Source organism: Rutidosis leptorrhynchoides, chromosome 9 (assembly GCF_046630445.1).
Source record: "Rutidosis leptorrhynchoides isolate AG116_Rl617_1_P2 chromosome 9, CSIRO_AGI_Rlap_v1, whole genome shotgun sequence".
In the NCBI taxonomy this organism is placed as follows: Eukaryota; Viridiplantae; Streptophyta; class Magnoliopsida; order Asterales; family Asteraceae; genus Rutidosis; species Rutidosis leptorrhynchoides.
The window spans coordinates 278,737,511-278,765,309 of NC_092341.1; the positions used below are offsets into that span (position 1 = coordinate 278,737,511).

Genomic DNA, 27,799 nt, shown 5'->3' on the forward strand with positions numbered 1-27,799 from the left:
ATATTGGTTCAATCTGTGTACAGATTGCACAGACTGAACTCAATTTTTATACAGATTGAACCCATATTGAACACTCAACTTACGGATTGAACTCGATATTGAACATTCAACTTGCAGATTAAACTCCAGAGTCCAGACTGAGATGAAAAGCAGATGCATTTAGTAGATGCATCTCACAAAAATCAAGTCATGATCAAAATTAAAAACGCATATATGTTAGATTCTAACTATTAGATTCGAGCTCGAATTTGTGAGTCAAAGATGTGGAGAAAAAAAGTCAACAATTTCTTCATGATTCAAATTCATAATCTATATGATGTTTCAACTTAAATTGACGATTGGCGAGCATTAGATGCAACATTTTAAACAACTTTCATGTTGGAATCATCTAAAACGCCTTGGATTGATAAATCAAATTCATGTTCGTCGTTCATCATAGCGGGTTTATGTTTTTACTTTGTTTCGTTAAGTTCGTTGTTACCCTTGGTTCGCAAAGGAACCCTTCACTATCATTATACTCTATCCTTTATTTAGCATGTTTTCACTAATCAGTAGGGGTGCTGTGAGAATGTGTATTGCATAAATTATTTAATTCTTGTGTTTTTTAAATACATATAAACGTTAGGTGAAAAAGTGACAGTTACTCGAGAGAAAACACAGTTTTGAAAAGCAATGTTAAAAAAGAGATTGAAACACTTTCAAAGCACCGATATAAGACGGTAAAAACTATTTTAAAATGCAGTTTTAAACACCCTCTTACAGCACAGAAGTGTGTATATATATATATATATATATATATATATATATATATATATATATATATATATATATATATATATAAAGGAAAACTTGACATTCTTCTTAAAGTACTCCGTATTTGGTTACTAAAAGCTTCCCAACAACTTAATAATGACTAAAAATTAACAATGTGGATAGAGAACTCACGAGATAAGTTCCTATACTTTCATCAAAAATAAAGGCAAGGAAGACCAAATGGTTAAATTGGAAGTCAACAAATTAATTGCATTTGCATTTCTTTAAAGGTAACCAATCAGTGGTAAAAAAAGTGTCAATGGTAACAACAATTGCACCTTACAAGTAAATTTTGGTGCAAGTAAAACTCATCTACTGAAGCATACAAGCTCTCTAAAAGAGATAATGAAAACGTTTAACGCACCAAGGAACAACACAACAAAAAGAATTACCTATGAATGGTAAAGAATGGCCCAAAATGTTGGCGAGTTGTTAATGATTTCAGAATTAGCATCTTGTAAATAAATTATCAAGCGAGCTTCTTTGCACGACCAGTAGATGGACCCGTGTCTTCTCTTTTAGAACCAGCGGACTCGGGCTTCTTAGCCCAGGCTGGAGCCCTATCTGGTTCGTAACGGTAGTCGTAGAACAGTTCTTCCCCAGCACATATTCTTTCTTTAGCAAATATACCAACCCTGTGATCTCCAGCCACCATTATAACCTGACCAAAAACTGCTAAGTCCCCGAATAATACATATATATCCTTACATAATTTTGCATCATTTCACCAAATGGTATATATTTGTATATGTGATTTATAATTGTCCTAATTCAGGGAAAAATATGATCTTTAGACCCAGTTGAGCTTGTTAGTTATAGTTAATTCCTAATATCAAGTCAAAGAGCTGGTGACCCTTAAAGTCCAAGTATCTCTGTGTGTGTGTGTGTGTGTGTGTGTGTGTGTGTGTGTGTGTGTGTGTGTGTGTGTGTGTGTTGTAATACTGATAGATTTGAAGAAGATACCTTAGCATAACAGTTAGGAACCGGGGAATGATTAGCAAACTTCAATTTATCACCCTTACGATACGCATCAAGAACATACTGCATGATAAAAAACGATACACAATGTTTCTAAGGAATGATTTTGGGAAAAGTAGCAAACGGGTCAAATAAAGGAAGTTGTGTATTACTTACTTGGTCATTAAGGTTAAAGAGAAAGGATGAATTTTCACGATCATATATCTTTCCACGCTTATCAGCTTCACGATGTGAGATCAGTTCTCCGGTGTACTCACCCAGATATTCATGTTTAGATACACTATTCTGCAGACCAGCAGTTAAAGGTGAGTTGCTTCAAAGGACAAAACTATACCAAACTATATACCTATATATGGGTAAGGTTTATACAAGAACCATAAAAAAGGTGCAGAATTGCGAGAACTTTTTAATTGGATAATTTATATGCATTTAAATGCAACAAGTCACATATTAATGTTATTTAATTCTAATATCATTGACAAATAAAAGTTCAAAACCACAAATTACATGTTTTAATTGTAAATTATATGAAATGTTCTTAAACACATGACATGTGAACGATAAATTATACATTTGATTATTAACCATCAAGGGAGAATATCATATATCCCCCTACTAAACATTAAAATAGCATATTTACCCAACTAAACATTCAAATATCATATATACCCACCTTAAACCACAAATTTCCTCAAATTTACCCATTTCTTTATTTAATCATTATTAATACATTTAAATGCCTTTAATTCCAAATCCGTTTACCATTATATCATTCTCTTTGAGCCAAACAAATGTATGGTCATATAAAACATAAATATGCATATCCAGATCGACATCATGACACGGATGTTTCAACATAATGAATGTTTTAACGAAGAAAAAAATATATTAACAAAATGCTTTTTCATTTAATAAAAAGTATTAAATACAATTATATCCTTCATATCGATGCACTTGAATCATATCTTTCATTTGATTCATCTAAAATCTAAAACTGAATCCAATTGCATTTTGGTTCTTTCGTTTCACACATATACATACAATTATACTACCAGTAGGAATATTATTAAGTAATTTAATTTAATTTTCACATCTATCTATATCTAACTGTAATTGTATATATGTGTATTGTGTCTGTATATATGTACTTCATTTGTATATATCTATCTGTATATAACCATGAATTTGTTCGGCTCAAATGAAAGGCTATAATGGTAGATTAGTTTAGAATAAAAACGTTTAAATGTATTAACAATGATTAAATAAAGAAAATGGGTAAATTTGAGGAGATCTGATATTTAAGTTGGGGATATATGATATTTGAATGTTTAGTTGGGTAAATATGTTATTTTAATGTTTAATAGGGGGATATATGATAATCACCCCATTATGGAAGGTAAATTAGAGGTTTTCTCAAAGTATTTTATGTCCAATCTTGATCTCTATCAACATTCATAAGTGATTTATCCTAATCACATGTGAAAATCCTTGTAATTTATAAGTTCTAGCAGTTCTGCACATTTTTTGTTTCTCGTTTGAACTTTTGACACACACACACACACACACACACACAAAAACTAGTCTTGCATACCTTTAAGAACGCTCCCCAACCTGAGACATCTGACCTTCCAAGTAAAACCTGGGTATATAAGGATACCAAACACCATCATAATCAAGAACGTCGTATCAAAGTCATGTAAAACAACATAGAAACCTTCAAGATCAGGTATGGGAACAAAAGATAACGAAAAAGATAACTATTTAACTACCCGTTGTTGTTGTTTGAGAAGAAGCTTCATGTTTCTACATTCATAATTATCACCTCTTTGGCCAGGAATACCCAGAGTGCCATCACCACACCTGCAAAGTCAAACAAACATGTTTCAACGAAAGTACAGGGGCACCGTTTTGATCTTTGAAAATCCTGAAGTTATAACACAAAATGAATCTGTGGATATCAAGATTGATCGTTGTTGTTATTCACATGTTCCGGTTATGATTAATAACTCAATGGACTACATGTTTAAAACAATTTGTAGTAGAAATGAAAGTTCAATTGCATAATAAATGAAGTCTTGTTATGTGTATATGGTTGAACTATATCACAATAAAATAAAGGAAAACCAATTAAACATATCTCACCCAATCCAGCAATTCCGGCACACGTCTGGGTCACATTCTCTACCCGCAGCAAAGCATGGGCATTGACGACTTCTACACTGGCTTTTAGCACAATGGCATCCTCTAAAACGATTTTTGCACGTTTTTGGACATCTATACGACATAAATTCAATAAAAAAATAATCTTTAAAAAAAAAAAATTAAAATAAATTGTACAAGTGGTATACCCGCAGTACTTCTCACAGCAGGTCCCGCTCACAAGGCAAGAACACTCCTTACCACAGGCAGTTTGACAGCCACATGGATTGTATTGGCGACAAGGCAACTCTTTTTTATCAGAAATACGTTTTCGCATTGAATGGTATCCAGCAGACTTCCATGAATACTTTAACCGACGAATTTTCCCTCTTCTGCGCAAGAATCTTGATCTTCTTCGTAATGCAGTACCCTGATATATGCATATATTTACAGTCAGAAAAACAATCAATTGTTCTGATTAGTAAGTAATGCCATTGTCATTAAAGCAACATAAAGAACATGACATCACTAACCCCTTACTCATTATTAGATCTTCTGATCTACTCTATATTATAATGTTAATTACAGTTTTCGCAACAAAAAAAAAAAAAAAAAAAAAAAAGAACTGACCCCATTCTCATTGCTATCGACTCTGGATCCATCACCTAGAAAACTTGAGCAGTCTCCACCATTAGAAGATAACTTATTCTCAGAGCAATTCATAGCATGAAACACCTCTGCACATGTCTTCATACCGTTCATAAGATTCCTGGCTATTAGACAGCTGCAACAACATATGACACATATTATGAAAAATTACATGATGAAAAACAATTCATTTCATGATTAAATCATGATATCATCGCTACAAAAATTAGTATAACATGAAAGAAGGTAAATACAATTCTAACATAGACATGGAAAAATGGTGATTTAGAACATTTTTTATCCAAAAATTTATCTCGTTGCAAACAAATTATAGGTACATCTAACATGATTACTAGAATTATACATAATTAATCTTATTGCAAATTTTGTATTAAGCCCTATCCGTTTCCTATATAGCTAAATGTAAGAAACCGTATTCCTATACAGCTCATCTGTTAACTTTGTAATAGTTCTTAGATCATACAGTTATAGGTAAAACTGACCTGTTTCTCCCAAAAATCTCCAAACCTTTCTCAAAAAGAGATTTTTCAATGGTTTTCCAACTTTTGAATTCGATCACTTCTTGTTTCCCAATACTCTCGTCCACAAATTCTTCTTTCGAAGGATGGGCACTGATGATCTCCTTAGAGTCAGGAACCAATAACTTTTTTGGCCTACCCCTTTTGGCATTCAAAGGTTTAGCATTCAGAGAACATGAACTTGCTTCTTCATTTTCCTTATGTGAATTGGATCGGGCCCCGATATCTTTTGAACCAAGACTACCACTTGCAACAGAGTCGGAATCAGAAGCAGCTGTAGCCAGTTTCTTTTGTCTTTTTTTGACTGTAACCATTACATGATCGGCTATACGTTTGCTATTCCTTTGACGGGTCCCACGTTTTTTAAGTGGTCTAGTGTCTGAATCGCTACTTTCTGACATGTTTTTAGTGTTTTCACTCTGGGAAGACTTTAACCTCCTAAGTAAGGACCGACTAATGGATTTCTTTTTTGATGCCTGAACACAATTACCATCTGATGAAGGGGGATCTTTTTGTTCACTATTAGGCTGAATAGAAGATGTTAACATGTTTCCCTCCAGCTTTTGGACCTAATAAAAGCCATGTACAAGGTCCAACATTAGCTTTTTCTAATAACTAACACTCTTGAGATAATAATATAACCTTCAAAATATATATCGTATAATGATAACTAACGTATGCTTGTTTATAGCTCCTATGCATCCTTAAGGATATAATAGAACTGGTAGTGGTAGTTACCTGGCGATAACAATTTGGACCGCAGGGTACCTTCTCTTCATCAATGCGGTTCAAAGTAGAGTGTTTTTCGGCCTACATAGTAGATATAATTAGTTACTCATTGAAACCATAAATTCCTTAATCCCATATTTCCATTGAGAAGAAAGATAAAATTCTCCACTTTAAGATATAGATTGCTACCCAAACTCTAGATTCGTCTTAGCTTAAAATTTCAAAATGGGTTTGCTTTTGATGACAAAAAATTTGTTAAGTGGGCCTTTTATTAGAAAATGAGGTGTTGGAAGGAGTAAAGTGAACTTACAGGAAATATAAGGTCCTGAGAACATCCATGTAATTTACAGTCAAATACCTGTCGATAGAAAACAAATGAGCAGCTTGATGTGAGCCCACATGTCACATACATACCGGGATTTGCAAATTCTAAATGATTATAATCACATGAGTGGGTTAATCTACGCATGTGTCTATATCTACACGTCTAAACCGAAACTAACAATAAAAGGGGTTATGTTACAATCCATACATTAGAATTAAATTTAATATTAAGTATGAAAGACTTTGCCTGCTGGCTCACCCTATTTGGTTTTACTAAGTAAAAAATATATATATATATATTATCAAGGTGAAATAATCTCCCTTCTTGCACTCATGAAGCTATCCGTTATGACACTCAAATCAATAAACGTTATCTCTCCCAATTTTTCTACGACTTACCGAAAATTAAACTCCCACATCTCCCCAATTTCATATAATGTGTTCATACTGGAAAAATGAACCACAACTCAAAAATTTACAGCCTCTTAAAAACTTCCTATTTAACTACATAACCATGCACCCAATAAGTATGATAACAATGCTTACAAGACATCGGCGACAAAACAGGTTGTCAAACGAATCCAGTGCTGCTTCAAGGTCTTTATCGTACAATGAACTCATATCAAACTCAACATTTCCTGGTTTACAGCCTTCAACATCATTCTCTCTATTAACAAGGACTTCATATCTTGCCTGTATGAGATATTCGATAGTGGGTGAAATAAACACAAAGAAAAAGAATAACAAACCTGCAATAACATGTACACTATGCCTAGTCCCAAATAAATTTTTTTTAAAACACACACACATAACATTATAAAACAAAACAAAATGATACGTGAGTGTTTACCTTGAGTTCAGAAGGCTTTCTAGACAACCTCTGTGCCAGTAAGTCCGAAACAACATCAGATGAGCCAAGTTGTTGAATGGTCATTCTGGAATCATTGAAACATAAGAGTGTGTAATATTAACTACATAGTTATCAGATATCTAAAATTTCAATATCAATACTGATATTAAGATCATAATATAAGAAGGGTATGCATCATAAAAAACTAAGGCTGTTGGTAAACAATCAAACTACTAAAACAAAAACAACATATAAGTGATTGATTCAGGTGTGATTCAATAGTATTCACAGCTGGGAAATTCCTTAGTCAATAGTGAACATGTTTTTAAAACTGAAAGAAAAACTATAATTATGTATGCAATTGCACTGAATTGACTCAAGGAATGTTATATGAGTAAATGTTAGAAGGGTAACTGCTTCAAGAAGATAGAATAGTCTGTCAAACAATAACGTGAGTTGAAAAGATCATACGAATATATAAAAAAAGTGCACCAACCTGATGATATAATCTTCAGCTTCCAAAAACTCTCTTTTTTCCTCTTCTTCATCAATTGCTTCCTCTTCACTGTCACTAGCAATTAGTGCTTCACCCCCATTTTGATCATAATAAATTCTCCTGCGACCTACTACAGACTGGTCTTCGGTCATTCTTTGATTTCTGTATTGTTCAATTTTAAAAAAAGAGAACAATATTAATTTAAAAAATAAAAAAAAACAAAAACAAAAACAAAAAAAAACAAAAAAATAACTTATAAAGCAAAGTAGACCCATATGTTGGGTGTCACCAGATATGCAATAAGAATAGCAATGTACAACAAGTCCTCACCTTTTTAGAAGAACTATCGCCTTATAGCCAAAATAGAAAAACCTTAATACATAAATACGAACTAACTTGGCTACTCTCATGTTCACTTGCAGATTAGAAGCAGAAAACAGTAATGACTAAATAAATGTTCTAACTGAGTTGTCCGAATAAGCGATCAATGATCCATTATAAGGTCAGTGAAACCAAATTACACGTACAGCAAGGAAATCATCAAGAAGATAAGCTTTAAAAAAAGAACTATCAAACTGTTGCTACATCAATTTTTTAGCAGCTACTGTTACCAATTATTGGGGTAACAAAATTGCAAATATATAGACTGGGTGATTGACAAAGAGAGCACTATCAAAACACCCAACACCCCTTCACCAGTGGCCAGTAACCTTAAATAAACCGCCTGATAAATGCTTAGATATAACATCTTAGAGTAGGAAACATCTTGCAGTAAGGTGTTACCTAATTAAGAAGAAAATACTAATAGGCAAGTGGAAACAAGCTGTTACGCAATTAATTATTAATTAATATTAATATACTAATAAAAATCGAAAACATGTATCTAAATACAGAGCAAGATTACCTATCCAAGAAGATCCATGTGGTATAAGGAGGCAACTTCTTCACTTCTGGAAGCTTTATAGGCCTGACAGCATTTTTTACAGCAATGCTAGATCCTAACAGAACAGCTGAAGCATGTCCATCTTCCTGAGAACTCGTGCTGTCACTGTCACCATCGCTTGCATTGACACCATTTTGCATATCAATTGCATCTTTTTGCCGCTTTGTCAGCAAATCAACCGGTTGATCTGCACCAGTAGTCCTTAAGTTTTGACTCTCCAACGACAGCTTGTGATGGTTGTTCGTGACTTCAGCCAGCTTCATCCTGTTCTCTTCCATCCTTTTCTGTGAAAAAAATCAAATACACATGAAAGCCTAATGATGAACCAAGCCAAGGAAATTTTTGCATTATGCTGTTTTCAAATTAACCTTGATATAAACACAGCGATCAGCATCAACTTTCTTCTTCAACGAGTCAATAACCATCGTAACTTCCGACGGAGCAATAGCTGCTCCATGTACCACAATCTGAAAAACGAGAATATTAGTTCAGTTTCCAGCTTCTAATTTACGATTCAACAGTAACTAGTAAACTCAATGTAAAATCGACAACGAAAAACTTGTCCTGCTGCATAAACATTTCACTACTTTCACTCTCAAGGTGTCAATAGCCTCCTTATAATGTAAAATTTGTTCTAACACACATATATTCAGAAGAAGAAAGGAAACAGCAGGTTTAAAAACGCGAATCTACTTCCGAAAAGCTGAGAGAAATTGAGAGTGGTAACAAGTGATCAAAAGCATGATTTCTGCATCAATAATTTATACAATTCTCTATCTAACAACACAATGTTGCTACAAATTTACAATGCAAGTCCTCAAAACTAACAATTCTGCATCAACAAGAGCATTTGCAATACATTCCACAACATACATATAAACTATAGATACAGACAGAAGTTAAAAAGCTACAAACAAGCTAATAAAGAAACACATTAATATTGAACAAGGTACCGTAGATACATCAGGAGACTCCGATCTGACAGCGACGGCGGATGAATGATTAGAGACCTTCGGTGAAGACATTTACCGCCGTCGAGTATGAGCTGAGTAGAAGCACAAACCGGCGACAAAGGCTGTACGGGATCGGATTCATGCAAATGCGAAGGAGATTCGATTGAAAAAATTGGTGAATTTGGGGGTTTGAAACCCTAGGTTGGGTGATTTTGGGGGAGCGCGGCGTTAGTTAAGATAGTATTTGATTTGAACTAACGTGATTAATGAGGATAGAGCTGAATCAATCAAGTCACGAATAATTTATTATAGTCGTTAGCTTAATCTGACTGCATATAGAAAGTGAATGAGTGATTTCCTAATATAGTCGCTTTCTATTTCATTGTCACCATCGATGCATTTGTTTGTAACATCATAATCATTCATCACTAAATATTGAACTGGTTACATCTAATGCGTTTGTTTGTGACATCTTGTGAAATTATATATAAAAGTGTTGAGATATTAGAAGTTGAAAACCTTTTCACCCATAAAACAAGTCATGTGAGCTCCAAAGGATGCATTTCAGGTGTTGAACAAGGTTTTAGGTCCAAAGTTAAGAAGAATGATAAGAAGAAAGCGACAGGTAATGACATGCCGTTTATTTTGCGGGATCAAGAAGATGAGCTCAATTTCGGGGAGGCAGATCAAAATCTTTTCAGTGACGATCTTAATGGTGGTTCGTTTGCTGGATTGTCTGGTTTGGATCATGATGTGCGCACCTCAAAGACGATTCCTCTCGGATCGTCAAAAGTTTACTCTTTTACCTCAAGAATTAGCAAGGCGGTGATTTTCGAGCAAGTGGTAGGAAAACTTAAAGACAGATTTGAAAGTCGAAAAGCCTCTTTTGTGGTTGGTAAGTTAGGTATTAGCTGATTGATCGGTCCTTTTTATTTTGTATTGTTTGCGTGTTTGTTGACGTTTAGTTTTAGCTTGAGTTTTATTTGTCTAGGTTTTGTTACAAAGTTCGATCGGTTTTTGTGGTTTGAAAATGTCCAATTTTAGATAGCGTTTTGTTTGTTAGATTTGTTTCGTCAAGGCTTCTTTGTTCGTTTTCTAGCTTCTTTGTTCGTTTTCTAGCTTCGAGGCTTGTCGGGTTATCTCTTACATTTCGTTTTGATAGGTTTCTTTCATCCTTCGATTAAAGTAAATCTAGCTATGGATAAGTTTTTCGCAACTAAAGTAAAAAAGTAGTGATTCGAGACGTACCCGAAAACTAGTAACAGAAGCAGGAAGATCGATATTTAAATCATCGGTCGGGAAAAGCAATCACAAACGAAAAGTTTTCGAGGTTTACCCTCTAAGATTCTTTGTAACGGCCTAACTTTTTCGTTATGGTTTTCTATTAAGTAGTTAACTAAACTTAAACTTAGTATCGAGTCCCAAGCTATCTGAAGTAAACTATAAACAATACCAGTTACGAAACCGAGACTAGGTCACTTGAGAACGACATTAGAAGGTTAAGCGGGGGATGGACTTGGTGTGAAATCGGTTGCATATAACGCACATTATATGGAAATTGATAGGGTACTAAAAGGTCAAGGGTTTGTTAACAAAAAAGGAAATTGAACGAGATCGCGAATGTTGTTTCGGTGGTGGATGCTTTTCAACCGAATAGTTTGGAGACGAGTGGGTTGTTAAACAATTTGGCTTTTATAGCTATGGTTAATAGTGCGGGTAGGAAGTTTTGTATTTGTCCGGACACGAAGTGTGAAGTTTTTGTCGGGGTTGGTTTACACATTCGAGTAAATTTCGTGTGCCCGGAGTGAAGAGTTATGGTGCAGAAGATAAGGTGAAGGATAAAAAAAAAAAGATGATGAGTAAATGTTTTTGTCTGGGTTGATTAACGCATCCGAGTAAATTTCGTGGGCTAGGGGATAAATCGTTTAGGCTACGAGATACCATTGATGATGTTGAAGATGGGGATGCGATGCAAAATATTTTAAAGGTGCTCAGGAGGTCAGGGCTTGTAAGTGGTCTTACGTAGGTTCGAGTTCGAGTCACTCGTTAGTCAAAGGGGGCTTTTTTGATGAGTTTGCAAAGAATGGTTTTTCTAGAACTACCATTGGTGATTGGACCGGAAATGCTTCGTCTTTATCTTTTAAGGCTGATGCGGGCAATGTTGTTGACAACAGCATCGGAATTGAGGATTACTTTTTCTGTCGGTTAGTGGGTTTTGGTGTTTGTTATTTTGTAGATGTCACTATCTTTAGGTAGTGTGTTTATGTTCGTGTAGTTCAATGCCTTTAATTTGTTTGTCTTTTGATCGTTGATTTGTGACGAGACTCGGGTTTAGTTAGCTTTTGTTCAGGGTGTGTTGTTGGTTTTAGTTTACTATTTTCGAGTTTCGTCCGTGATATCCGTTTTGTATCTTGTTTTGTTCCTTTTCTTTTTCTTTTTTTTTTTTCCGAGAAAAGATTTAGTTATATAGTTTCTTTTTTTTAGGCAAAAAAAAAAAAAAAAAAAAAAAAAAATTTCGGGTGGAAGGCAGCCCGAGTCACTGTCCTAACATACTGCAATACATATATGCATCTTGTTTTATCCACAGGCGCCTTGGTTGTGGACTCATTTCTGCTTCAAATCAAACTCAAACTCTTAATTAAATATATTATTAATAATTAATTTATTTAATCCAAACCAATGAAAGCCGGTGGTGGATTGGTGTTCGGAGTTCCACGCGCCGCTGCTCTCCCCACTCTCTTCCTCAATCGCCGCCGCAGTACCACATTTCGATGCTACTCTTCTTCTTCTTCTTCTTCATCCGGTACTCTACTTCTACTCAGTGCTCAATTCATTCATTTACCTATCAATTATCATAATTAATTTTTACAATTAATTTCTCCAATGAATGTATACATATTGCTGTACGAACATTGAAAATGCATTGCACTATTCCATCCATAGATTTATTATAACCGCTGTTATTTTGTGTCTATATTGGTAATTATAGTCATTTATGATTTTATCCTAGGGCTTATTGCTGAAATAATTTTATCACTTCTTGTTGCTGCTGTATAGTTTATAAATATTAGTAATTAGTGAAAAACTGCATATTGGTTATATAGTTGCCTGATGCCTAATGGCTTATATAATAACATGTAGCGATATGAGATAATAATTCGATAAGTTTTCTTTCTGTATCGGTTTAATATGCAGATCACGTTTCGTTTATTAAAGATGTGGCTGTAGCTCAACCACCTGAGCACTTGCATCACCTTCTAAAGATGCTTCAGGTGAGAGGTAAAACCTTAATGGAATCATTAACCTGTTTCAAGTTTTATCATCAAAGTGTTTCATCGTATCTAAATACCGTCGTGTTGTGACAGGTGAATCGATAATCTCCCCTGCCATGAAGCAAGGGATGATTCCTCTAGCAGTTCCTCTGTCAAAAAACAGCTCAGGTTCATAATATCTGTTAATTTAGAAGTGAAAAGCTTACATACAGTTCATAATCTTGTATTCACTGTACTGGTTTTGTAGGTTCTGTCACAGCATTGTTGAGATGGCCAACTGCTCCACCTGGGTAAACAAGTTTAAACTTTTTCTCATCTTTGTGGGTAGAATCGTATAGGTGGAAAATTTGACCCATTTACCCATAAATGGGTTGATGTATACTAAGTTTGTTCTCTATGTGTCCAATGGGTTGAAAGTTGGTGTGATTTTCTAATGTTTAAAACTTCCTAAGTAAAGCTTATTTCAGTAAGTTGGATTATTATCTATTATTCAAGTTTTACAACTTCTGTAATCAAATCTAAAACTAACTAATTTTCGAACCCTCGCTTCGCGCCGGGGTTCGGTTTTCAATGTATTTTATTGCGTTTAGTTTGTAAAAGTGTTTCGTGGCTAACGATGATGTCGTTGAAGCGCAACTCGAGTCGAACTAAAAGGTATAACCCGTGAAATATTTAAATGTTATTTTAAATTAACAATATATGTGCATCTCCGTGTTTCGCTATGAAATGTCGACTTATAAAAATTTAACGCAAAATCAACGTGTATGAAAAGTACCCCAAATATTTAGCGTTTTTTAAAAAAGAATCCGTTTTGCGTATAGTTAGTGATGTTGTATTCGTAAAATTATTTCGAGTTTAACGATGATGCCGGAAAAGTTTAACTCGTTGCGAGCGAGAAGATATGACCTGTTGAATATTTGGGTGGAGTTTATTTAAGATTTTTTATGAAAATGTTGATTAGGCACTTTACGCCCTTGTTTGGGGGGCCGGTTTTAATGTTTGAATAAAGTGTGGGGGGGTTTGTTGGCAAAGTGGAAGTTAGTTAAAGAAAAAGAAGGCGAAATGACGAAAATACCCCTGGTACTATTCATCATTTTTGTCTAATAGTTAATATGATGCCGGAAAAGTTTAACTCGTTGCGAGCGAGAAGATATGACCTGTTGAATATTTGGGTGGAGTTTATTTAAGATTTTTTATGAAAATGTTGATTTGGCACTTTACCCCTTGTTTGGGGGGCCGGTTTTAATGTTTAAATAAAGTGTGGGAGGGTTTGTTGGCAAAGTGGAAGTTAGTTAAAGAAAAAGAAGGCGGAATGACGAAAATACCCCTGGGACTATTCATCATTTTTGTCTAATAGCTAATATGGTAATTCCTTCCAAGAAAAATAAAAGTTTTGGACAAAATGTGTTCTTGGTCGACCTGATATAACTTGTACCAACAATTACCCATTTTGACTATTTGACCCGTTACCCAACCCACCCGTTGTGCCTGATCTACTGTGGGGATTGTTCTCTTAGCATGATCTGGTTTCTTCTCTACAGGATGGAGATGCCAGTGGTGGAGGTTCGGAGTTACGGAGTGTGGCTTTTGGCCAAGAATGTGAGTTTTACAATTTAATATCATCTAAGTTGAATCTTAAACTTAGCGATATTAACAACCTAAATTATGTATGATGATTTCAGGTAGACCAATATATTCATAGAATCCTCGTCGAAGAGGATGCTAACATGTCTCCACAGGGCATTGATGAACTGTTTCAAGCTTCAGGTGACGCTGGTGAAAAACTGTACACAAAGGGTGACTTTGCTAAATCCGGCAAATCAAATTTGGACGTGTACCTACTCCAGAAGGTACTTGAATGAATCTGTGCTCGTTTTTGTTACATTATAGATCGTCTTATGAACATTACAACTATAAGGGCAAAGATGGGTGTATTAAGCAAGTTGGGTGATGAGTCAAAATGATTTCTCGTTAAAACTTATATATTTTAGTAAGGTTTCAGCCTTACGGGTCGACCCACTAATACCATTTTGTGCATTTATAAATGCTGTTTATAAATAATTAATTAATGCAACCCTCCCTGTTAATCTCATCCATTTACCCGTCTATATATAACTAATGTGGAAATAATCATTACAAAAATAGTTTCATTACCTATTTCTAATAATAACCACCTAATATATAATTGAATATAAATAGTTAGCAGTGTTCATTAAAATTAGACCTTGGGAATTTATAATCCGTTCGATCTGTTCCCCTATTAGCAATTTTTAAATTTAAACCATTTGATCTGTTTGTGACAGGTTGGTCTGTTTCCTGACATATTGGAACGCAAAGTGATGGACCATTTTAAGAAAGGAGACGATGTGAGATAACCTTAAACTTTTGGTCTTGTCTGCAATTATTCTGAACTGATTATGTTTGCCTAATTGCTAATCATCATCTACATATGTTTTTGAAAGGTTTCAGCCATGGTGACTGGAGAATTCTATACCAAAAAGGAGCATTTTCCTGGATTTGGACGGCCTTTTGTTTTTAACGCCAAGATTCTTCTCAAGTACGAAAATTTCTAAGTTTTAGTTACACAGGCTGTGTTTAAATTCTCGTGTTTTGCTTAAGCTGTTTGAGAAAACTTGTAGGGTTGGGCGTAAGCCAGAAGCTAAAGATGCTGCAAGAGGGGCATTAAAGTCGCCATGGTGGACTTTAGGTTGTCCATATCAGGTGTGTTCGTTAGTATTGATTATTGATTATCGATTGCACGAAATTAAAAAAAAACGATGTACATAATTGTAGTTTTATTGTTTTTTATTTAGGAAGTTGCTGATATGGCTGAATGGGACGATGAACAAATCGAATTTATAAAGGAAAAGGTGTCTGAAGAAGGGAAACAAGAAGATTTGTTGAAAGGGAAGGATGCTGCGCAGGTGATAATATCATTATCGATATCAGTTTACTGTGCTTATTCCACTGCTACTAATTTTCTTTCTTATTAATAAAAAAAACAGATTTCGTTAGATGAAGCTGCTTTTCTGTTGGACTTGGCATCGATTGAAGGGGCATGGGATGAACATTTGGAACGAATTGCCGATTGTTATGAGAAAGGTGGGCTCCCAGAAATTGCTAAATTTCTCAAATACAGTGATTGATGATTACAATTCAGAGGATCAACACTACCAAACAATCTTTGTAGATTTCTGTTTTTCGCATCGGAGTCTATAATAGATTGAGCAAATGCCCCAAATTCAAGTTTTTCGGAGCTTAATACGAAAACAAATCATGTGTTATTGAAACTTTCTATATTTAGTGCATCAGAAAATATTAAAAAAACTTTATGAAAAAGCAAATACCAGTACTTTTGGTTACAGTTATATATGCACAAGTCACATAGGCACAAAAATCCCTTTTTCACTCTTTTCTAAGGATTTGAATATTTACAAAAATCACATTATTCCCACACTACTACACATTTTTTATTGTTTTTTATTTTTATTTTTTTATACATCAAACCATATATGATCAAGAAGAAACATGTCATTTACTTGCTAGTACTTTTTTTCTTTCTCCAAAGCAATTTCCCCAACATTCCACCTTTTTTCTTCTTAGCCGGTACAATCGACAAGAAATTGACTAAAGCATCTTCATCTTCTTGATGTTTAATTCCATTTATACTTAAGAAAGTCACAGGGGACTTCACATTATGATCATTACCATCCATGATGTCACCGGGCGACATCATGGTACATGTAACCTCGTTAGTTTTAGTCGTTTGGAGATCCCGCGCTGCGTCCTCTGCCATCATTTTGTCGAGTAGAGAAATTCGCGGCTGTTTTGTTTTGTCGGGTACGGGTGATGTTGGAGATACACGTGCCGGGCTAGAAGTAGTTATGAAAGGAACATGTGTGTTGTTTGGTGAAGCTAATGCCTTAAACTGCTTCCCCAAGTTTAAAATGGTTTCTTGGCACTTCGCTAACTTTTCTGAAGCTGCAATTATCTCATGATCCTGCATACACATGTTAAGTAATAAATTGCAACACCCACAAAAATTGGATATGTGAATGTTAGGATGTATTTGATAAAACATAATGATCAAGCGTTGGATGATTCAAAATCTGAATGATTCTAAGGTTCTGTTTAACTTAGTTCTGAATGAAAATAACATGTTCAATGAACTCTAGGAGTGTAAAATTAATGTTTTAACCTTTAAATGAATAAATAAAATAATATAATTGTTTGATAAGTGTTCTGCATATAGTTTAAGAAAAATGAAGGTGTTGAATGGTTAAAAGTCTGAATGGTTCAACGGTTCAACAGAGATTGCTTAATGGTTTAGCATCATTAGATGTCAATCACAAACGCACCGAATGATGAATGATCAAAAATTCAGTGCCGAACGCCGAACCATTCAATTAAGACTTAAGAGGCAATAGTGAACGGGAACTTACATTTTGAAGCCTCTTTTCTTCATCCTCCACCTTGCACTCTTGTATATCGCGCTCTGTCACACTGAAATAATGGTAATTATATCTGAATATTTAGAACCCTTTTCGCTTTAAAAATATTACAACTACATGAATTATAAGCTATCAAAAGTAACAGTAACCATTACCTTTCTTGCAAAACAGTTTCATTAAGATCCCTGGCCTCCATTTCTCTACCAAAGCTACTGTTATTACTTCGTTGTTCCTCAAGAGACGATATTATATGCGCTTCACTATACTCACCAATCGCCTCAATCAGCTGTTCATCAAGATCTTCTTTCACTTTCATTCCAACTTCCATTTTATCTTCAAACATATGCTTCTCGTGTTTCAAAGATTCCACCTCCGTTCGCAAACCGTCAAGCGTTTTCTCTGATTCCTCAAGTCGACTAATCAAAGACTCACTTCTAGAAACTTCCAACTGCAGTTTCCGTTCCAAATCTAATTTTATCGATTCCATACTATCCAAATCGTCTGTCAGTTTCTTACCTTCATCCCAGTCGAAGTTCTTCTCCATTTCGCACCTCATGCTTGATACATCCTGAAGCGAAAAACAGTGGTTCACAATCCATTCAAAAGTCAAAGTCAACTCTTTAGTAAAGTTCTCCAAATCTGCCTTCTTGTTAACCAAATTAGTACAACTTCGAAGAAACGCATCTAAAACAGCGCCAAGTTCAGACGTTTTCCACTGAAGTACACGAACCGTGTAGCCCGTAGAAGAATTATCATTATCATCCTTGAAACACAATCTAATCCCTTCTATAAGTTGGATTAGCTTCTGTATCGATCCAATCATATCAGAATTCAACGTTTCGTTGTTCATTTCATAACTATTTGCATCGATTGTATCTGTAGATACACGAGGATTTTGGTTACCGTTTTGTGTCAGAGCAACCGTTATATCTTCCACTATGTCTCTAGAACGTCGTTGTGTTACTCTAGAATGTTCCGAAATCGCTTTCAGTATATTTTCAACCCAATCGGAGTGATTATCGGATACAGCTGTAAATGGTTTCTTTACTGAAACTATTGCCAACTTTTCCATTTCGACAAAATCGTCCATCAGATCGATGTCAGAAGTTCCAACCGTCTTGCAAGACGGGGCCCACGATTCAGCCATACTCGCCTTTTCATCGCTACCAATGTCAGACATCGTAAAATCATGACACGAAATAAGATTCCGAGGTGTTTGACTTTTTGACTTTTCATTTGTTTTTCGATTAATGAATTCCTTCAGAACTCTGTTCTCCTCTTCAAGTAAACACAACTGCTCGGTCAAAAAGTCAACTTGTTTCCCCAAAGTATCCTTTGAAGCAACCGGAAACGGGTTCGAACTTCTTCTTGAAGCTTCTGTCGGATCTCTTCCAAGCATTTCAACTTCACTCTTCATTTTCGCCAAGTCTGCGGGACCCGGGAGCCGTTTCTTAACGAGCAACCGCAATCTTTGCACCTCAGTTTCTAACTTTGCGATTTTTTTCACTCTCTCCAGGTGTCGTTTGTGTGACACGTCAGCAGTTCGTCGATTAAAATCTCTTTCTTCATTCCTAATCTCAAGCTCTTTCTCCAACACTCGAACTTCGTAACTCAAAGAACCGTTATCTCTTTCTATCGACTCCAATCTACTCATAACAGCCCTTAAATCAGAATCTAATCGACTCCTAACAGAACGTAGCTCATCGATCGTGTTTTCTTTCACTAAAAGAGCCTTATTCAATTGATTATTCTCGGAAGTTATTTTCGAGAGCGTTTTATTCGAATCCGATAACTTCTCTTCTAGAAGTATTATCGTTTTTTCATATTCTTGTGACGTTTTCATCACTGCATCGTGAATCCGTTTTTCATGTTCTTCACGAACAAAACGCAGCTGCTGCATGCACTCCTTTAAAGCTGCATCAACAACGTATAACCTCTCCTTGCTCGCTATTGTCTGTTGTGTACGTTTATCTAATTCTTGCTTTAACGATAAGACCTCTGCTTCTGCCTTCTCCCATCCTGTACAGTTGAAATAATTTTGGTCAAAATAAGTAAAAGTCAAAAGTCAACTTCTACTCAAAGTTTTAAACTGTAAATGGATCAAAAATGACCTTGAATGGCTTCTCGTGCAATGTTTGTTTGCTTCTTTGCCACGTCATCTTTAGCGTTGATTTCAGAAAGCGCTGAGGCAAGCTTCTCATTTGAGACATTCAAGTTCCTCTCCAATTCGGCTTCGTAAGTTAAAACTCCCTGCAACTAAAAGTAAGAGTACTGTTATAATTCTTGGTACACAGCTTCAATTATCAGTCCAATCCCCAAAAGAAAAAACGTTTTTTTTTATTTATGATGTAGCCTGTCCCGTTTCGAACAAAAACGTCAATAAGTCTGTCAACACTATAAAATCGGGTCAATGTCGGTCAAATTCGGTCTGAGTCGGTCAAAGTCAAGGTTGGTCAAAGTTACATCAAAATTTTACTCCCTCTGTCCCATATTGATAGTTCGGTATTCAATTTTCGGTTGTCCTAAAGTAATACTCCTTTCCATAAATAGATAATAGATAAGAATAATAATGTAAAGTTCTTTAATGCCCTTAACTTTATTGCATATAAGACAAAAATATAGGTAAAAAGTAAAAGAGTAAAAGAGTAAAACTGTAAACTGGACGGAAGGAGTAATATTTTTTATACGCAGATTTTGTGCCCTAAACATATGTTTGAAATATTACTAAAAGTCAACATTAGTCAACATCCGACTCGACCTTGACTCGAGCGACTAGTCGTTTCAAGGTCAACGTTATCTACCTCATCTTCATTCCCTCGGTTTGCCTTGTCTGCTGCAATCATAGTCTTCTCAATTGACTTTTTCTTCCAAATCCATGATTTATGATCCATTTATTATGTTGAATAATGTAAGGTAACTCAATACATATAGAACCTAGCACAATACAGATGGAATACTCATTATAAACCTCCATTAAGGATCTAATATCTAATTCTAATACAATTTCAAAAAAAAAGTAAAAACACTAAACTTGCTACCCCATAAACAAAAGGTAAACACACAAATTCAGAGCCAAGTATACAAAATATACACAAATATTGGTTACCTTAGAAAACACTAATTGTTTATAGCCCATAAAATACTAAACTTTCATAGATGCATTTAGAGGGTGAGTACAAAGTTTATTGTGTATTTGCTGGATCCAATAACCACTTTTTAAGTGCTTGGATAATGCTGCAGTTTAGCTTATTTTAGAGAGAAAAAAACACCTTTTTAAGCTAGTGGAGTGATATTTATAACAAACACATTTTTTAAGCCTTAATAAGTTATAAACTGATCAATGTGTACCCAACTAACTACATATACACCTGTTTCATAACTAACTTATGCACTAATTACTCAAATTCATATTCATACTAGGTACTCATGTGTTAATGGCTTCACTGCCAAATCACACTTGAATGTACCTGATAACAAAAATACATATATATATATATATATATATATATATATATATATATATATATATATATATATATATATATATATATATATATATATAGTGGTAGGATTAAGAGGGAAGTAACCATTCGGGGGGAAGCGGGGGGAAGCAAAAACTTTTTTTTTTTTCGTTTTTTGAAAAAACTTTATTCACGAACATTATAGATGAGATGAAAATATGAACATTTAGTAGAGACACTTTGTGATAAATGTTTTTATTTTGGCGGGAAAACGCTCGAAGAAGTAATATATAACAATTATCGTGTTTTTCGAGCGTATTTTGAGTTTTTAGCTATTGGGGTTTAGATATTAGGGTTTATAGGGTTTAGATATTAGGGTTTAGAAATTTAGGGTTTAGGGTTTAGATTTAGGATTTAGATTGAGTTTTTAACACGAACGGTTTAGAGTTTAGGGTTTAGGGTTTAGGGTTTGGTGTTTTGGGTTTATGGAATAAACCCAAAACACCAAACCCTAAACCCTAAACCCTAAACCCTAAACTCTAAACCGGGCTAAATTTTACTTCACAAAACATGAAAAAAAACCTTCATATTCTTCACGAACAATATTATCTTGAATGTTATTTTTGTCGATCGTTTTCCCGCCTAAATAATAACATTCATCACGAAGTGTCTCTTCTAAATGTTCATATTTTCGTGTGATCTTGATGCCGGAAAAAAAAAATTCAAAAAAAAACGAATTTTTTTTTTTTGCTTCCCCCGTTTCCCCCCGATTGGTTACTTCCCCCATTGATCCTGCCCTATATATATATATATAATTTAATCATTAGCATTAATTAAAAACTAGGTTTAAAGAGTAAAAAAGAATTAATTCAAGCTTCGGATATTAGCTTTTTTCCTCAATAGAATAAATACAGAAATAAATAGTAAGTTAACACTACACAGCAGAATAAAATAAAATCTAATAGAAACTATAAGTTACTGAAAAAAATAATGAAAGGATAACAGATCAAGCAAAAACATTCATGATCATCATAACTAGTAAAAACAATGAATCTTCATTCATCGATCATTACTTTTCCAATATAATAAAAGTTAAAGTTAAATCTGAAGTATAAAAATTAACAAGTAGAAATGAATTAGAAAATGAACATGCATATTGATTGAGGAGTATAAGCATAAACCTACTTAATAAATTGTAAATAAAATAAAAGTAAAAAAGTAATTACGAAAATAAAAGAAAATGTGAGAGTGAGTAGCGATGTTACCGACGGTCAGGAGACAGCGCACCGACGGGAGCATTAATTAATTAGTGAGGAAATTAATAAAAGCAGAGTGGAAGATAAGAATAGTGATAGTGAGAGTAAATGAAGAAGAAGCCGCAACAACTGGAGCTGGTTTCTGCATAAAAAGAAAAAGAGAAAGTTGCAACTTGATTTTCTAATAGACAACCACCATTCATTGTGAATGTGACCGTAAACGCTGTATTCTCGATTTTTTTATTTTTTTCGAGCTGAAAAAAATAAGAAAGAAAGGACCTGAGAGTTCTCTAAATATGAGCGGAGAGTGTTATTAACAAAATAGACAAAATTACTCAAGTCGTCCTTAAACTTATACCAAAATCGCTGGCGTCGTCCTTAAAGTTTTTTTTTTGCTGGGGTCGTCCCTTTACTTTAAAAAAAATAACGCTCGTCGTCCTTCCGTATAGTTGCCGTCTCTTTTTCCGTTAAGCTGAAGTCATGTGCCAAACATGTGAGGGTAATTCCGTCATTTAGTCTCCTTTTTAGTTTTCTGTCATCTGAGCGAACAACTTCAGATCTGGGAATTTTTTGCTTCTTTTTGATTCGGTTGAACGATCAAATAGATCGAACAAGTGATAACGAAAACGGATCTGATCTCAGATTTAACTTTGATCTTCAAAATAGGAGATGCCTAATTTAGAGCTTGAAGATGAAGAACGAAGGTGATGATGATGGTTCCATTTTTGTTTATAAATCTGATGCAGTTTATTATGATTTTGTAAGATTTGAAGAAGTTTGAATGATGTTGATGATTAACGATGAGAGAGATGATCGATATTGAATATGTTGTTGTTTGATTGTAGGTGATGGATAAGATGATGTTGTATTTTGGATTTTAATTTAATGATCATAGGTGGGGAAGAAAAGATATTAAAAAGAGTAAAAAAAACAAGAAAAAGACAAAAATATCCTCACATGTCTAGCACATGCTTCAGCTTAACGGAAAAATGGAAGGAAAGTAGACGGAAGGACGTCGAACGTTACTTTTTGAAAGTAAAGGGATGACCTCAGCAAAAAAAAAACTTTAAGGACGACGCTAGTGATTTAGATACAAATTCAAGGACGACGTGAGTAATTTTGTCTAACAAAATATTAATGTACTATCCTTTCTAATCATCCACTCTACTTTCCTTTCCGCTTAAAATAAAAAATTGAGAATCACTATTATTTTTTACTCCGTCTATTTCTTTTTCTTTCTTTAAAAAAAAAATCTCGAGAATGCAGCGTGAAAGACGAGTGATAGAAAGATAAAAAAAAGTGAAGTTTTTTAAATGAGCGTATCAAATTGAATGTTAAATTTGTAACGGATGATGTAAAACATTATTTATAATTGAGTATAAAATATATAAATTATTAACATATAAAAGTTATTGTAAAATCTGATTGGCTGGAGGGGATTTGAACTTTTTTTCCTCCACCCTTATAACTAACGCCTCATTTCCGTCAACTCTGACACCCCATTAAAGGTAAGGGGCGTCAGAGCGTGATCGGGTCTTAAACGCCGATCACTATTGATGTTAAGAGGTGAATTTTATGTGTATATTTGAGGTTTAAAAAGTTTTTTCATGAGGTTTTTATAATGAGTAACGATTTGGGACGAGAACGCGAAAACGGGGGTTAAAAACAAGAAAAAATGAAAAAACTGAAGCCCAGCCGCATGTAGGCGCCTGATGGGTGCCAAAAACACTTTCAGGTGGAAAACTGACAAAAGGAGGCGGCTGGTTTTTGCTTATTTTTGCATATCGTTACTCATTATAAAAACCCCATGAAATAATTTTTTAAACCTCAAATATACACATAAAATTCACCTCTTAACATCAATAATGATCGGCGTTTAAGACCCGATCAACTCCCCCACACTTATCATTGTTTGTCCTCAAACAATCTCAAACAAAATCTTCGACTCGAACCTTTAATTAAGCTTTTTAACAACTGATAAATCTTCAAAGGATTGTATAAAACCGCAACGTCTTGAACTCAATGTGGAACATAAATTCTTCCGACATGGCTCTCACTTAATCAACTTTAACTTCTCGATTATGTGAACATCTCGTCTCGAGCAAATACTTCAAAAATGTAACAAAACTTCAAACTTGGTGATCTTCAAATAAAACATAAGTCAAGTGAGAGCCATCCGCCATATGAACTAGAAAAAAGAACCATATACCGTCAATTTCATATTTTGTTTTAAAGGTTGGTGTGCCAGAGTGTCCGAAGACACCCCTTTTTGGTTCTCCCGGTGTTTTAGGATCACGACACTCATCTCATGCCCCAACAACTCCTCCGGTTACTCTCGGAGCAGGGTGGACAATCGACGAAGGGTCGTGGAATTTAAGTCCCACGTGACTTATAATGAGAAATAATTTTTATGGATTTAGCCCCATCTAGCTCTATTTTCAGCGGTATTATACGCCCCAACAAGGCTCTCGTGTAGGAATATTTTATCCAGCCCCTATACTGGCTGTTTTATGAATTTGGCTCCATCTAGCTCTCGTTTTGTGATTTTAGCCCCAAGCATGGCTCTCGTGTAGGAATATTTATCCAGCCCCTATACTGGCTGTTTTGCAGCGAACTGCGGGTATGGCTAGTGTCATCCACAGCTAATCCTGGTTTTGGATAGCGACACAGAACAAGTCCAAGCACTAGCATTTGTTCCCAGTATCGAAACAAGATGTGAATGAACAGGAAATGACATTTTGTACCTTTCACTTTCGTCAATTCATGGGTAAAAAGCTGCACTAAAAAGTGCCTGCGAAGCGTAAATTGAAAGACTTTACTTTCTTTTTGAAAACACCTTGATAACTCAACTAAGAAGACTTTACTTCTTAACTTGACCACTTTGAAACTTTTTTGTTTAATTTAGATGTTTACAACCAACTTTTTCTTAATACCCATTAATACCATACCACTTCACTTATTCTTTCAACTCTTTTTCACAAAAATCACACTTGGTTTGTTATAAAATTATGATAAAAATTTTGTTCAACTTTAATAACTATAATGTTTTACTCACTTTAAGCTTCAAACCAAGTAATGTATCCAAAAAAAAATTTAAAATTTCCCTTCTCCCCCACACTTGAAGCATGCTACGCCCTCGTACGCATGTTTAGAATATTACAATACTTATGTGAAAAGAAAAAGGGGGAAATTTAACGCATTACCGAGATACTCGCAAGTTCACCATCCAATAGTAACCATCGCACATCATTTTGATTCATCATCACGCATTCCATTCGATTACATTTATCCTTCCATTACAACTTAAAAAAAAAAACAAAAGAAAAAGTGTAAAATCTAACTAGCCCACTTTCGGAGGGATCCGCTTTAAACCACCCGATTCCCTCGGGTGGACGAGTTTTGTCTCGTGAGGGCTTGCTGTTGTGACGACCCGGAAATTTCCGACCAAATTTAAACTTAACCTTTATATGTTTCTGACACGATAAGCAGAATTTGTAATGTTGAATCTCAAAAAGTTTGGAACTACATTCATGTAATCAATTACCCTTTGACCGTGTTCGACGATTCACGAACAATTATGTGTATATAGATATGTATATATAATATATAATATTAACTAAAAACATTAACAAAATATTATATATATGATACTTTACATAAACATATTTGTTTCGATATATTTATCGACAGAATTAAGAGATAATATCAAATGATTGAATTATCAGATACATTATGATATGATTACGGGCCTATGTTATGAGGTCCACTGTGATTTAAGAAATCTATTTTTTTTTACAACTCATTACTTAACCAGTATGATAAAGATAACGATATTTATATTTTATTTTATTAAATATATATATATATATACTTAGTATTATTTCAAGATATTATTAGTATACATAAAATACTACGACGGAGTTATATTCAGACGATTTCAAAATAAGTTTTCAAATGGGATAGAGCTAAGGAAATTATGGGTTATAGCTATGAAGGTTATGGGTATTGATCGAGGGTATTGCTCGTGAGGTCAACCTAACGTTTATCATTTTCGTTGCGTCTACGTACTTTCCTGCAATATTGAATCACAATATTGATACGTGAGCATTCATATCTTATCTTTTATATATTAATAGTGTATCCCTGACTAGTGCTCGAGTATATATGATTATGCATGTTTGTATGCTTAGTTTCGTCGTTAAATAGTTTATGATAAATCACGAATTTGATACATATGCTACTGAGATAAGTTATATGATATGCATGTCGTTGAAAATCTGAAGAAAAAATTAATAACTTTTCATTTAGAAATCGTGTGGTTTCGATGAACGGATTAAAAGATATGGTCAACTGAATTATCATTAATTTTAATATTATTATTAAAACGATTATTATAACTGTTATCAGTTGATGTTATTACTAAAATTATCTTTATTACTAAAAATTAATATTTTTATTGAAACTATCATTTTATTATTTTTATCATTATTATTATTATCAATATTATTTTATCAAATAAATATGCGTACAAAGATATTTTTACCACACGTAATGTAATTACATTAATAATACATACCACTATATTTTTATGATATTAAGTGAATTTTATAAATTTTATTATTTGAGATATATAAAAGTATATTTTTATCATATATGAATTTTAATATAAATTTTTATTTATTAATAAATGACTTGTATTATTTAGTATAATAAGATCTGATAAATATATTTAAATATATAAAACTACTATATATAAGTTATATAATAAACATGTATAGATTTTGGAAGTCATTTTGGGTCAAGTTGACTTTTGTTGACTTTTGCATGTCGGTCTCGAGCATTAGGATTGTGATACACTACTACCTGACCTAAATTGTTAGACAGATATTGACCAACATATAAATATATATACTTAATATAGGTTCGTGAATCCGAGACAAACACTGCACTTGTTCAGTGCCGTCATATACATAATTGCTACGAAATACAGTATTGTGAGTTTCATTTGCTCCCTTTTTATATATATTTTTGGGCTGAGAATACATGCGCTGATTTATAAATGTTTTACGAAATAGGCACAAGTACTAAAACTAATTCTATGTGGGTTTAAACCAGAAATATACCCTTAGCTTGGTAACATTAAACTACTTGTCTATGTACGGTAGGCGCGAATCCTAAAGATAGATCTATTGGGTCTGACAAACCCCATCCTGACTATGGGATGCTTTAGTACTTCGAGGTTATTTTAAACACACCTGATTTGGTGTACTTCAGAGGGTAAAACATTAACGTTAAAGCTTGTTACCGGGTGCCTACAACTTATAGAATACTTTTATACACTTGCTAGTGTACGGATATTTATAGAAACTGAAATCTTGTGGTCTATTACTATTAGGGAAATGATGGATTATGATAAACTAATGAACTCACCAACTTTTTGGTTGACACTTTAAAGCATGTTTATTCTCAGGTATTAAAGAATTCTTCCGCTGTGCATTAGCTCATTTTAAGGATATTACTTGGAGTCATTCAAGACATACTTTGAAAGACGTTGCATTCGAGTCGTTGAGTTCATCAAGATTAATATTAAGTCAATTATATTTGGATGTAATATGAAATGGTATGCATGCCGTCAATTTTTGATGTAAAGAAAGTTTGTCTTTTAAAAACGAATGCAATGTTTGTAAAACGTATCATATAGAGGTCAAATACCACGCGATGTAATCAACTATTGTGAATCGTTTATAATGTATATGAACGGGTCCTTTCAGCTGTGAACATACCCACAAAGTTCATTTACCTACTAAATAAGAAAAAAAAAAAAATAAAAGAAAAGAAAAGAAAATTGTACATACGGATTTTATTACACACGGAGCACCGGGCCTGAATTGAATCAGTGAGGCTCATCCCGTCCTATGATCGGGACCAAATACACTTTCGAAGATGC

At 34.2% G+C, this 27,799-nt stretch overlaps 3 protein-coding genes across 5 annotated transcripts; 1 reads left to right on the forward strand and 2 right to left on the reverse strand.

Moving 5' to 3' along the window:
• Positions 1-1,051: 1,051 nt before the first annotated feature.
• On the reverse strand, positions 1,052-9,666 carry LOC139865817 (histone-lysine N-methyltransferase CLF). 2 transcript variants are annotated; one of them, XM_071853915.1, is made up of 17 exons: positions 9,413-9,666; positions 8,828-8,926; positions 8,421-8,738; positions 7,517-7,678; positions 7,021-7,105; positions 6,717-6,863; positions 6,157-6,204; positions 5,856-5,927; positions 5,082-5,686; positions 4,561-4,714; positions 4,140-4,360; positions 3,934-4,065; positions 3,561-3,651; positions 3,383-3,430; positions 1,948-2,076; positions 1,777-1,854; positions 1,052-1,474 (listed from the first exon to the last, which is right to left on the reverse strand). In XM_071853915.1, the coding sequence occupies exons 2-17, from the start codon at positions 8,851-8,853 to the stop codon at positions 1,283-1,285; spliced, it is 2,508 nt and encodes an 835-aa protein (XP_071710016.1). In that variant the 5' UTR covers positions 8,854-8,926; positions 9,413-9,666; the 3' UTR covers positions 1,052-1,282. The 2 variants fall into 2 exon arrangements, with proteins under 2 accessions (XP_071710016.1, XP_071710015.1); XM_071853914.1 differs by having other exon boundaries at positions 8,421-8,743.
• A 2,302-nt stretch (positions 9,667-11,968) lies between these two features.
• On the forward strand, positions 11,969-16,121 carry LOC139868050 (protein IN CHLOROPLAST ATPASE BIOGENESIS, chloroplastic-like). Its single transcript, XM_071856388.1, has 11 exons — positions 11,969-12,215; positions 12,608-12,691; positions 12,778-12,852; positions 12,932-12,974; positions 14,226-14,283; positions 14,367-14,534; positions 14,988-15,050; positions 15,147-15,241; positions 15,324-15,405; positions 15,498-15,608; positions 15,690-16,121. The coding sequence occupies exons 1-11, from the start codon at positions 12,092-12,094 to the stop codon at positions 15,828-15,830; spliced, it is 1,044 nt and encodes a 347-aa protein (XP_071712489.1). The 5' UTR covers positions 11,969-12,091; the 3' UTR covers positions 15,831-16,121.
• On the reverse strand, positions 16,038-22,027 carry LOC139868048 (filament-like plant protein 7). 2 transcript variants are annotated; one of them, XM_071856387.1, is made up of 6 exons: positions 21,862-22,027; positions 19,937-20,069; positions 19,247-19,385; positions 17,291-19,154; positions 17,127-17,187; positions 16,038-16,684 (listed from the first exon to the last, which is right to left on the reverse strand). In XM_071856387.1, exons 2-6 carry the CDS (start codon positions 20,024-20,026, stop codon positions 16,220-16,222), a joined length of 2,619 nt encoding a protein of 872 aa, XP_071712488.1. In that variant the 5' UTR covers positions 20,027-20,069; positions 21,862-22,027; the 3' UTR covers positions 16,038-16,219. The 2 variants fall into 2 exon arrangements, with proteins under 2 accessions (XP_071712488.1, XP_071712487.1); XM_071856386.1 differs by having other exon boundaries at positions 19,247-19,391.
• Positions 22,028-27,799: the final 5,772 nt, after the last annotated feature.

Excerpts from the sequence above, each read along its gene's own strand:
- LOC139868050 (XM_071856388.1), top strand. The coding sequence starts at position 12,092 with ATGAAAGCCGGTGGTGGATTGGTGTTCGGAGTTCCACGCGCCGCTGCT. Across the intron at positions 14,535-14,987 it reads ACGTGTACCTACTCCAGAAG|GTTGGTCTGTTTCCTGACAT; the intron begins GTACTTGAATGA and ends TGTTTGTGACAG. Across the intron at positions 15,051-15,146 it reads ATTTTAAGAAAGGAGACGAT|GTTTCAGCCATGGTGACTGG; the intron begins GTGAGATAACCT and ends TGTTTTTGAAAG.
- LOC139865817 (XM_071853914.1), bottom strand. The coding sequence starts at position 9,484 with ATGTCTTCACCGAAGGTCTCTAATCATTCATCCGCCGTCGCTGTCAGA. Across the intron at positions 6,864-7,020 it reads GAAAGCCTTCTGAACTCAAG|GCAAGATATGAAGTCCTTGT; the intron begins GTAAACACTCAC and ends TATCTCATACAG. Across the intron at positions 3,652-3,933 it reads TGCCGGAATTGCTGGATTGG|GTGTGGTGATGGCACTCTGG; the intron begins GTGAGATATGTT and ends TTGACTTTGCAG.
- LOC139868048 (XM_071856386.1), bottom strand. The coding sequence starts at position 20,026 with ATGGATCATAAATCATGGATTTGGAAGAAAAAGTCAATTGAGAAGACT. Across the intron at positions 19,392-19,936 it reads ACCGAGGGAATGAAGATGAG|TTGCAGGGAGTTTTAACTTA; the intron begins GTAGATAACGTT and ends TCTTACTTTTAG. Across the intron at positions 17,188-17,290 it reads GAAACTGTTTTGCAAGAAAG|TGTGACAGAGCGCGATATAC; the intron begins GTAATGGTTACT and ends CCATTATTTCAG.